Source organism: Babylonia areolata, chromosome 15 (genome assembly GCF_041734735.1).
Source record: "Babylonia areolata isolate BAREFJ2019XMU chromosome 15, ASM4173473v1, whole genome shotgun sequence".
Taxonomy (NCBI): Eukaryota; Metazoa; Mollusca; class Gastropoda; order Neogastropoda; family Buccinidae; genus Babylonia; species Babylonia areolata.
Window position 1 is genome coordinate 13,436,505 of NC_134890.1, and position 12,405 is coordinate 13,448,909.

Below are 12,405 nucleotides of genomic sequence, written 5' to 3' on the forward strand. Positions count from 1 at the left end.
ACCGCGATTTATCGTCTCACCCGATTAACTAGACGCTCAGTTTGATTTTCCAGTCAAACATGGGGGAAAGGGCGAGAGCAGGAATCGAACCAGCCTCTCACGGATCTCAATCTTTGCAAATGAGCATCAAGATTAACCATTCTGCCACCTTTTTCAGGGGAGAAAATTGCAATATTTCTGAAAAACAAGCGATTGGAGTTACCCACTCATGACAGATTGGTAATAAGCATCATTTTTTTTGCGTTGGTTCGTAAAGGTAAGTAAATTTTCTGACAAATTTTGTTTTTAACCATTCGTCTGACTTGATGTTCGCCTTAGGGCACTTGAGTTAAATGACTGTGTAGAGACGGAATAAGTCTGAACAGTTTGTAAAACTGATTAAATATTCATTTCAAAATCCAGCTGAGCCAGTCGCGCGACTGCATTGACTGACTGGTCTCGACTAAGAGTAAGAGACAAGACGTTTTCGATGTGTCGAAATCATAAAGTAAATTTTAGTTAGCAGTTGTAGCAGTAGCACTAGTAAGGGATTTGCGGTCATATGCCCAGAGGCCGCTTGTCAGAATTTGCATCCTATGGTAAATAAGATCACTTTGTTGGTGATTTATAACATATCGGTGTGTGTTGAATTCACCGATAAATTAGCATTCGTGCATCATTCATATTCATCAATTTTTTTGCAGCTGTTGTTTGATCAGTGTCCAGCAGAAGATTGTTAAAATCATCAGTGATTTGTACATTCTCATTATCTCAAGCGCCGGAAGTGTGTATGATCATACATTGTGCAGATATGTGTGATGTTTTTCTGAGATCTGTTAGTATTGGACAGTTAATATTGTTGTATTAGCATTGTTGATTTTTAACATTGATTCAGAAAGTGTTGTTGTTATTTTCTATTCAAAATTTATAGTTCTTTCCTGTGTGGACATCAAGAATGTGAGTTTTTCAGTGTCACATGGCTATTATTATTTAAAATGTGTTTTTTTAACATCACCAGATAAATTTCTTCTTCCAGTGAATGTGATTTTATAGATCTTTCCTGTTGATCCCACAGAGTGTTCTCAGTGATTTTACAGAATACTCTTCGAATGATATAACAGTTTTATTGATCATCACTGACAATTTTTTTTTTTTTTTTTTTTTTTTTTTTTTTTTTTTTCCTATTGCCACTGACTGTCATTTTAGTAGGATACTAGACAGTGTTATTATGCATTTAAAACAGGTTTAACATTTGCTCAGTGGAGTCCCAAGAAAATATCTTTACTTGTGTAAAGAAAATCATGAAATTAGACATGTTCTATTAATCATTCAAGCCATTTGCTTTACTTTACATATTCTTTTTTTTTTTTTTTTTTTTTTTGTTAGTCAAAGCTAAGTAGTTTATCAAAGGTAACTTTCAGATCCTTGTTTTCCCATGAAATCCAAGGCCTGATGAGCATTACTTATTTACTGCGTTTATAAATGCATAGGTCATGCATCTGCTCTTTTTTATTTTTATTTTTAAGCAAATCGAGTTGTGATCTAGCATATGGGTCAGTCTGCATTATTTGACACCTCCCTGAAACTGAAACTTAGATATACATGTATTTACTTTTTCAAAGTTTATCTAAGTTGTAAGTTTATTTACTTCATACTTCAAACTGGGAGCACTGGGTCACCACAGTAACAGCAGCTGACAAGATTCCTGCAAATCAAATGAAATCACATTGCTTATGTCCCTCCCAGCTTCTTCAGTCTATGTGGTTTTAAAGTTGTTGTTTACTGAAGGCATGATTTGAAATAATTTTCTCCTTTGTATTGTATTACTCTTTTTGTCACAACAGATTTCTCTGTGTGAAATTTGGGCTGCTCTTCCCAGGGAGAGCGCGTCACTCTACTGAGAGCACCACCCATTTTTTGTTTTTTTCATGCGGGCAGTTTTATTTGTTTTTCCTATCTAAGTGGATTTTTCTACAGAACTTTGCCAGCGACAACCCTTTTTTTTGTCGTGGGTTCTTTTACATGCGCTTAGTGCATGATGCACATGGGACCTCGGTTTATCATCTCATTCAAATGATTAGCGTCCAGACCACCACTCAAGGTCTAGTGGAGGGGGAGATAATACTGGTGACTCTGCTGGGATTCGAACCAGTGCGCTCAGATTCTCTTGCCTCCTGGGCGGACACGTTACCTCTAGGCCATCGCTCCACAAGACATCTTCAGGTTATTAATGGTGTACTTGGTTTAGCTGGTCAAAAGTTATGCATTCACAAAAGGAAGAAATTAAAATAAAGAATAGTGACATACAGTGTAACTGTAAGCTCTGTCTTCTTATCTCAGTGAGGTGACAGCCCACAATTGATGAACATATTTGTCAGCAGCAAAAAGTTTCATGGATCTTGGTAAAATTTGCAATAGATTGTGTGTGTGTGTGTGTGTGTGTGTTGATTTTTTTTTTAAACTCTTGACAGAGAGGAGTGAAAGAGAGAGGCATGACTTACAGAGAGATTATCAACTGGGTTTGAAAAGAAACTGTTTCAAGTAAACAAAAAACAACAACAACAAAAGGGATTGGTTGACTGAGCATTTGTGGGAACACAAGCTTATTCCTGCAGTGTCTGAATGAAGAACATAATGAGGGAGTATCCCATGACCTGTATGTCACTTTTGTAAGGTGATATACCTCACTTCACAGTGTGTACACTTGAGCCAGCCTTTCACTTTTAGCGAGTCATAGAGAAGGAGCAGAGTGCTTTTCTGGCTTACATTGTCTTCTCCAGTGTGTTTTCAATAACTCTAGAAACCATCTTCAGGTTTGTGTTCTTATGTGGGATGGGTATGTGTGTGTGTGTCTGTATGTGTGTGTGTGTGTGAGTTTAGGTTTGGTTGAGTCACCACACCATGGGTCATTTCACTGGTTCACCAAAAAGTCAATGGGTCATTTTCAAAATAAATGGGTCAGGAAGAACAACCCCTTATTTTCGTGCCACTATCAGATCACCCAACACCCCGAAAATTTGGAATTGAATTTGTACTTGACCATCATTTGTTGGCTTGTGAAATAGTTTAAAGTTGATATGTGTGTGTGTGTGACTGTATGTCTGAGTGCATGAGAGAGAGAGACAGTCTGTAGAGACCGTGTGCTGATGTCATGATGAACATGGAGAATACAATTTAGTCATTACTAAACTTTATTCTGCAATGCTGAAAAAAAACTTAAGCTGACTGTTCTGAATAGTAAATGTTCACACTATAGTCCAGTAAACACACACACACAAAAAGGCAGAAACAAAAGCAAAGCAATAAACTGAAAGACATCAGATCTCAATACACAAGCAACCATGTAAACACACATCATTTAGTTCCCTGGTCTGGTACAAGTTTTGATTTTTTTTTTTTTTTTCACAATGTTCATCTACTCATTGTAGTACTGCAGAGCAACAGCAGTAATAATTATATAGATTGATATTTTTCAGAGTTTGAAACTGCAGTCATGATTGTTTTGGAGGAGAATAAGAGAAATTTACAAAATCCTGTTTGGTTTGACCAATTTTACGAAATGCTCACGAGATAAGTGACCATCTGGCTGCCACATCAGTGGGTAATGTCAGACCATAGGCCGACCATAGGTTAGGTTACAGTAAATTCAATAAACAGAAATCAGAACCCCCCATATGACAAATGTTTGTTAGAATATTATGCAGAAAGCTTTAACAGGAGTCTGATACATTTTTGTTTTTGTTTTATAATTTGTAAAAGCAAAAAGATGATCAGTGCTTTAAAAAGGATTTTTGTGTCTGTGCTTTTGTTGTTTTAACTCTTTTTTAAAATTCTAGGTTGGGTATGCTTTATGATGTCCAAAGGTGAACCACATTATATTTTGACAAAGTCTGTGTTTGTATACATGTATATGTAATGTAATTATGTATTGTACATTGTATTCATGTGTGTGTGTGTGTTCTCACCCCCACCCCCCACTGCCCCACCCAAAAAAAAGAAAAAAAGAAACATTGTGTGTGTGTGTGTGTGAAATAAACAAACTAATAGTAACTGACCTAACATACCATCAGCTCTGTGTATAGATCTACAAGCTTATGTGTGTGCACAGGTGCACATGAAATTAATGCTTTATAACGCACAACAGCTTACACTGACATGATTTCCTATGCCTTTTAAGTATTCTGAATATTGTTAAGTTGCAAGTAAGGAATCTTCTCTTTTGTTTTTTTCCGCAGAAAAGGTTTCAAGATGGTCTTGCTGAGCAGTGTAAAACCCACACCGGTGTTTGTGTTCCTCATTCTGCTGACGTCTGGAACTTTCATCACTATGCTGGTGTTCAACGCCATGGCTGCAAACCCAGCAATCAGTGGAGGTGAGTGACAGGCGCAATAGCCGAATGGTTAAAGCGTTGGACTGTCAATCTGAGGGTCCCGAGTTCGAATCTCGGTGACGGCACCTGGTGGGTAAAGGGTGGAGATTTTTCCGATCTCCCAGGTCAACATATGTGCAGACCTGCTAGTGCCTGAACCCCCTTCATGTGTATATGCAAGCAGAAGATCAAATACGCACGTTAAAGATCCTGCAATCCATGTCAGCGTTTGGTGCGTTATGGAAACAAGAACATACCCAGCATGCACACCCCCGAAAACGGAGTATGGCTGCCTACATGGCGGGATAAAAACGGTCATACACGTAAAAGCCCACTCGTGTGCATACGAGTGAACGCAGAAGAAGAAGTGGAGGTGAGTGGACAGGTTATAGAAGAAATTTCATATCACACAGAATCAAAAGATGAACTTGCTTGTATATTTTGATGGATTCACACCATCTTCCTGAGAACAGGTGCTACGAGTTTGGGGTCTGTTGAATGTACACCAACGAGTGGACAGGTTGGTTTGTGGATGGTTCTGGTACTACTGCAGTGTTTGTTAAGAATTTTTATAACTTTAATGAATTGATCCTTCTCACTCTCAGGAGTTTGTGTGTATGTGTGTGAATGATCAGTTTGTTAAAGACTTTCATTTTTACTTTTATTTTTACAAACAAGATTCACCTTTAATGATAATACTACTGCTACTACTACTACTACTGCTACTGCTACTGCTGCTGCTAATGATAATATTTTTATTGTTTGTAGTAGTGGTGGGAGTAGTAGTGTTCTTGTTATCGTCATTATTATTATTGCACTTTTTTAACAGTTATTATTTTCATTCTGGTTTGAAACAGGCTCTTGAGTTGTAGATCAACAATAAGTGTTGATAAACAGAGGACCCATGTGCAGCATGCACCTGGCGTACTGAAAAAGAACCCATGGCAACTTAAGTGTTGTCCTCTGGTAAAATTCTGTGGAAGAAATTCACCCACAAAGTTACACAAATAAATGCGTATGCACTCAAGTTCTGACTAGCATGTTGTGCTGTTGGTCAGGCATATGCCTAGCAGATGTGTTGTGTCATTTATGGATTTGTCCAAACACAGTATCACCTCCTTGAGAAACTGAAAAACGAAATTAAGATGGCATAGTTTCTTCTTTTTGTGTTCTTTTTAGTGGTGTCATTAGTTTTGCTAAACAAACATAATGCATTCTGCAGAGGAAAAAATCCAAACATAGAAGGTGACTGACATCCTGCCCCATAAGCTGTCTTTTTCCAGTAAGGTGACAGGCCTTGAGTGACAAGAATACTCATCAGTAGCAGTCAAGGTGTAAAACAACATGAATCGAATGGAATCCTTATGCAGTGATTTGTTTGCTTTACTTTCTGATTTTATCTCAAATCATTCACCTGATGCGTATCTTTCATTTTATTATGTTTTAAAGTATTTGTGTATTGTAGATTTAAGGGAAGGCTCTCAAGGTCTGACCAGCATGTTGTTTTTTTGCTCAGGCCAAGCATCTGGGTTTTTTTTTTTATGCAGATGTGTTGTGGCTTATATGGATTAATCTGCACACTTTTCTACACCTGGAAGCTGAAACCTCTGTATCAGCTCAGTGAGGTGACAGCCCGTCAGTGATAAGCATACAGTTACTTGACAGCAGCAGTCAAGGGGTTAAAAACAACATGCATTACTCTGTTTGTCATAAAAGATATCTCTGTGTTGAAATTCGGGCATGACGCAGTGACAGATGATTTGTTTCCCTTTGCCTTTGGGACAGGTCTGTTCAAAAACTCCATCAGCAACGTGTCTGCCAAGTTTGAGATCCAGCTGACGCCGGCAGGCTGGACCTTCTCCATATGGGGCCTCATCTACCTCTTCCAGGCGGTGTGGTTGGTATATGGTGTCACCAGCATCTGTCGCTGGGTCAATGGGGCGCCTGGCTACGTGTCCCCCTGCATCCTTGTCCCCTCCTTCTACTTTGTCGTCCTCATCAATTACGTCTGCAACATCCTCTGGCTCTTCACCTGGGATTCGGAGAACCTGTTGATGGCTTTCAGCTTTTTGACTCTGACGACGATTACAGGTATCACAGCACTGCTGACTGTGTATGGCACTCTGGACAGCTTCCGGGAAGAGATGCAGGAAGAGGGACGACAGGCGGAGATTAACTTCATCTACGTCTTTGTCTTCAATGGGATGGGTGAGTGTGATTATTGGATAGAATTAAATTGTCTCAACAGACTTTTTCTGTGTCAAAGTCAAGATGCTCTCCCCAGGGAGAGCGTGTCTGCGCAGTGCAGCACCACCACCCCTTTATTTTTGGTCTGTAACTGTAAGTGTATTTGTTTTACTTGCAAAGAACATTTTTCTTCCAAATTTTACTAGAGACAACCCTGTTGCTGTTGTGGGTTCTTTTCTATGTGCTAAGTGCATGCTGCACACTGGGCCTTGGTTTATCATCTTAACCCAATGACTAGGACTCAAGGTCTAGTGAAGTTGTGAGATGAAAATTTATGGTCCATGCTGGACCATTATTCACTCACTTCCTATTAACTAATTAAGGTGTTATCACCACCAGGACACCACTCCACACTGATTGACTGGGTTAGTGACTTTCAGTGTTTAAGTTTACAGTATTGAAGGGGACTAAAAGATTCACAGACAGACAGAATTTAAATTTGAATTGACAGTGGTGGTGTGTCCATCGAGATCGATGATGACCATAGGTCATTTTGGATGACTGATGACTTGCGCGATGAGTTTGTTTAAAGTGAAGAGGAGTTGCGCAACGTCGACCTCACTCTCTCGTCCGGGTCCACCAATTTCCAGTGGCAAGACTAAGTCGAGACGACTGGAGGATGAGCACGGATGCAGTGGATGACCAAGATATCCTTTCGGTGTCTCATCTTGCTCTCTGCACTCCACAGTGCGTTGCTGTAACCGCCTTCCTCTCCGTTGAACCGATAGGTTTCTTCCGCAGATTCTGCCGGATCCAGACTTCGCATGCATGGGTAGACACACCCCGGGGGCCAACTGCGTGTGGCATGCACACAGCACGGTGGAGCTAGATGGCCGTCAGTGGCTCTCCTGAGCCGACGCCCTTTTATGGATCTCCATAAGGGTGTCTAGCCACCCGCCTCACCAGTCCCAGAAGGGAGTGGTGGGAGTGCCGGTTTAGTCGTCGGCAACCCGACCCTGAACAGGTTGTACTGGATTACAGGTTACCAGTAGCAGATCTAATAACCTGACCTGACCTGAATTGACAGTATTGATGTATAAATCATAGATATATAATATTTTCCAGTAGTTGACCCAGAATAGTACCATTCACCAACCCTGTATATTGCTCCAGCAATCAGGTACTGTTGCACAAGATACAGTTGGGCTGGTTACGTTGCTAGGGTGAAAGATCACTGCCTCCCCAAGATGATACTGGTCGGTGAAATGTCCACTGGCCTCTGCAATAGAGGAGATCCACAAAAAGAGAGACACTGTCCTAGACCGTTCCCTGCAGTCACTGTAGCAGAACATGTCAGTCCCATATAGGACTCAGTCACCAGCAAGCCTACACCAGGCGAAGAATACCTTTTTAAATCTTCATCCATGAAGCCACACAATCATCATGATAATACTCATTCTCTCTGATCTGGAGAAAAAACTCCTTTGAGTCCCCAGATTTTCTTCTAAGACATTTTTATCAAATGGCATTTCAGCATCAAGCTCTTTGTGTCTGAAATTCTTGTTCTCTGCATCTCTGTTACTAAGCAAGGGGCAACCATTTAATTTGCTGGTTTTTTTGTGTGTTTTTTTCTTTTTTATATGCTAGTTGCTACACACAGAATCTCAGTTTATTGTCTTTATTTGAATGACTGGTGTCCAGACCACCACTTAAGGTCTAGTGGATTCTTTTGCTTTCTAGACAGATGCATTACCACCAAGCTGCAGCTCCACTTGTACATTATGTATTGTTTCATGGGAGGTGCTATATGTTAAATACTGAATATATATGATTATCATTATAATTACTTATCACCCTTGTTTTTCTCTGTGTGTGTGTGCAGGAACGTATGCAACACATACCACATTGGCATCAGTGCTGAACCTACTTATCACCCATGTTTCTGTGTGTGTGCAGGAATGTACGCAGCATATACCACATTGGCATCAGTGCTGAACATGGGCAGTGTCATGGCCTATTCCCTGGCCCCTGCCCTCAGCCAGGCCATGACCGCTGTCGTGTGCCTTGGTATCATCGGTGGACTGTACATCACTTTTGTTGTTGTCGACCTCACCTTCCTTGAGCGCTACTCTCGTTTCACCTTCTCCCCCTATGCCGTTTTCATCTGGACGCTGGCTGGCATCCTGAGCAAGAACTTTGACGCGGAGCAGACATCGTCTGTTGCCGTGATGGCGATGGCAGGTTTGGGAAGCATGGCCCTCATCGTGAAATTGGTGGTGTCGTTTTGGCGTCAGCGGCAGCACCCGCAGGCCTACAGAAAGCTGAAGGTGTGGGCCACTATGGGCAATGAGGTCTACCCCAGTCTGTCTGTTGATTAGGCAGTGTGTTCGGTTGTCTGTCAGTCGATAGACAGTGTGTTCCGTTGTCTGTCTGTCGATAAGGCAGTGTGAAACAGTGTGTTCCCCTCTCAGTCTGTTAGTCTGTCGAGGGTCACACCGTCTACTGTTATCATGGCGAAATGTTTAAATCTCCCACATCTAGGTCAGGGCTTCTGATAAGTTTAAACCTCTCACCATAATTCTTGTGAGTAGGGGGAATTGGATGGGGATGGAGGGTGGGGGGGGGTAATTTGTTTCATGCAAATATAACTGCACAGAAGGTGAGAAAAAAGAAAATCTTGAGGGTCCCAGACTAACTTCAGAGGATCACTCTAATGTGGTACATTCTGATCAAATTTCAAATTTACATTGCTACACACATAAAACAGAAGGCATACCTTTCACTTCTTGTGATAATGTCTGGTTTTCTGGGACAGTTAGTGGTGAAAGGAAAGAACTCTTCTTTGTAATAGATGATCCTGGCAGACAAAAGCTCCTTTACTGGATTTTCAGTCTTTCTATGTGTTCAGTCAGGACATTTTTAGAATGTCCCAGGGACCCTTTTCATGTACATGCATTGTGTTCTTTCCAATTTTAAAGTATTAGGGGTGTGTATTTTTTTGTGATAATCAGAAGCCCCGAATGGATTTCACATTAGCATATTTTTTTAAAGTTTTTGGATGTCATTAAAAGTTTGGGTTTTTTCGGGTTTTTTGGTGTTGTTTTTAGAAGGTACTACCTTCTCAGACATCACTTGTCTGTCTGATTTGAAGGTAGTTTTGAAAATTAAAAACAGGATAGAAAACATATCTCAAAATCACAGAAAGAAATATTAAAGGAGAAAAAAAAAAGCACAAAAAAGTACATCCAGCTCTTTCTACGGTGGGGGATGTTTTGATGTTACTGACAGAAGTGATCTGGTTTTTGTGTAGATGTCTGTATATTTCTGTAAAGCATTCAGCATTGTCATTCATCAGTGCCAGTAAACAAATACGTTAAGTCAGTCAGTGAAAATTCCACAAGGCGTTACAGCCATGATAAAAGTTTTAATATGTCTGCATGTTTTGTTGCACATTCAGCTGTCTCGATACATGTATTAGCTATCATTGTTTGTAAAGTAAACATTGGCCCTGAGATGTGCTCTCATTTGTTGGAAAAAAGCTGTTCATGTAATCAGAATTTTACTCTCATCTGTTGGAAAAATATGTTCATGCAATCAGATTATTATACAGATGGCATGTCATTTTTGCAAGGTTCATGTTGGAAATCAGGAAAAGTCATGGAAACATGTTCGATCCATTTCCAGGGCTGGGGAAGTCTTAGGAAAAAAAACATGGTTTGCCTTCCAGGGTAAAGAGAAGTCTTGGAGTTTTAATAAAATCCTTGACCAGTACCATTTGACTAAGCTTAATGCATTTAAAAATCAAACAGTTTAAAAATAATCATTGAATCATATTGAATCGATCAACCATTCTTTTTCATCTTTGATTCAGTTTGTCTTTATGTTTAGTGTGGAATATGTTCAGTCTGTCTAGAAAAAGGTGTGGAAATGTATGGAATATTGCAATTGGAGAAAGTTTATTAAAAAAAAAATAATAAAAAAAAGAAAGAAAAAAAAACACACAAAAAAACTGTAGATCGTAAAAACAATACTCATTTTTGATAAGAGTAATGCCTTGTATCGAAAGTGAGTCTTGTTTTACAACCTAAAGTGTGTTTTTTTTATAAACTTTCTTCATGTGTAAATGTTATAGACTTAGCAGTCATCCTGGTCATGTCTGTTGGAATCTTGTACTGGGAACACACATTGAAAGTTCAGCTTTCAGCCTTTCCAGGCTGTTCTGTTAAATGTACAATTCATGTCAGCACCGCTAGAAATTCCCAGCACCTTCTCCATTTCTGTGGAGGCATTGACCTTGTATCCATGGATTTTCTACTTTTTTTTTTCTTTTTTTTAATTTTTTTTTTTTTTTTTAGCAGTCTTAATGAATTTCATCCTTCTGTTTTGGCCAATTTCTCCTGTGTCCTGTAGCTTTGGTTAGGTGATAGTGTGACAGTATTGACTTGTCAGGAAGTGTTAACATTCTCTGGCTCTTTTTTTTTTTTTTTTTTTTTTTTGCCATATGACTTGTTAGTAGTTGTACATCACTGTGAGGTTTTTGTTGTAAAGTCACTGTTCGGAGTTTGTGTGAGGTGGTTGTAAAGTTAAAACTCATGTTAATGGTGTAAATCAGTGTCTTCATTGCTTGTTGTGTTAGTGTCATTGGTATTGAAATTTGTAACTCTGTGTCAAATTCTCTCAATGTTGTTGATGTTTAAGTGTTTGTCTGTTGTCGGATTGTAATATTGAAGTCTTCTGATTAGACAAGTTGGTTTGAAGCCTTTATGTCACATTCTTTCAAAGTCATTTATTTTTTCTTCTTTTTTTTCTTCTTTTTTATTTCTTTTATTTTTGGATAATTTATCACTGTTAAGTTTGCACATTAGGTATCCAAAACTTGGCCAATTAAATTTGCGATCATTGAGTTTGCTAAGTAACTATCATCTTATACCTTCCAAAATAACCTTTCACACATAATCAAGATGGAGACATTGTGATTGTCCACCGGTGACACTTGTCTGTTTTCTTTTAATCCTTGTGTGAAAAATACAACTTTTTATTTCTTCATGGTATATGCTTGTTTGATGTCCCCATGAATTTTTATCTGTTTCTAATGTTAATGCAGCTGACCATTTTCAGAGGAATTTGGTATATTTCTTGGGTCAGATCTGTTTTTGATATATCTGTTAGTTCAGTTTCAAGTCTGCTGTCAGAGTTCATTTTTTGTTGGTAGTTTTCTCAAGGCCTACCGCATTGGATTTATGTGAAGGTCAGGAATCTGCTCTTTTTTGTTTTTTCAAAGTAGATGTGGAGTAATGTGTGTGGATCAGTCCAAACTCTTTGACACCTCCTTGAAACTGAAATTGTTAGCATTCTTAGGCACAAATCCACGTGAAAATTGTTCATGCTCTCTCAGATGGAGAAATGATACCCAGCGAATAGCTTATTACTGAAATACATCTTTCAGACAGATATTTTAGCTTTCTGCATTATGTTCTACCTTGTTATTCTTCTTCAATTTTTTTTATGGTACCTTGTGTGTAACACTGTTACTGATTCACTTATTTTATCCCATCGTCAATATATTTTCAATATAATTTTAGCAATGTAATGAAACATTGTGCACTGTTTTCTGAGGAGAAAAAAATTAGCTGGTGACTTTCTTTTCATTGTTGTAGTTGTGCTAGAAGTCTTGGTGCAAGGAAATAACATCATGAATCTCTGTACAGAGAATCTCTTTCAGCTGATGTAAATAAATTTGATGCTTATTACTGTGCTGAATTCCTTTGGTTTTTGTATACTCTGCTGTGGTTTTTGTATACTCTGCTGAGTTCCTTTGATTTTGTCAGATTTGTTTTGAAAACTATTTGATATGAATATTATTGCTGAAA

The 12,405-nt window shown here is 39.0% G+C and overlaps 1 protein-coding gene across 1 annotated transcript; it reads left to right on the forward strand.

Annotated features, from left to right (window-relative positions):
* Positions 1–220: 220 nt before the first annotated feature.
* LOC143290189 (uncharacterized) lies at positions 221–9,086 on the forward strand. Its single transcript, XM_076599505.1, has 4 exons — positions 221–256; positions 4,215–4,351; positions 6,134–6,556; positions 8,492–9,086. Exons 2-4 carry the CDS (start codon positions 4,228–4,230, stop codon positions 8,911–8,913), a joined length of 969 nt encoding a protein of 322 aa, XP_076455620.1. The 5' UTR covers positions 221–256; positions 4,215–4,227; the 3' UTR covers positions 8,914–9,086.
* Positions 9,087–12,405: the final 3,319 nt, after the last annotated feature.

Coding starts and splice junctions, on each gene's coding strand:
- LOC143290189 (XM_076599505.1), top strand. CDS start 4,228: ATGGTCTTGCTGAGCAGTGTAAAACCCACACCGGTGTTTGTGTTCCTC. Junction 4,352..6,133: donor AAACCCAGCAATCAGTGGAG/GTGAGTGACAGG, acceptor CCTTTGGGACAG/GTCTGTTCAAAAACTCCATC. Junction 6,557..8,491: donor CTTTGTCTTCAATGGGATGG/GTGAGTGTGATT, acceptor GTGTGTGTGCAG/GAATGTACGCAGCATATACC.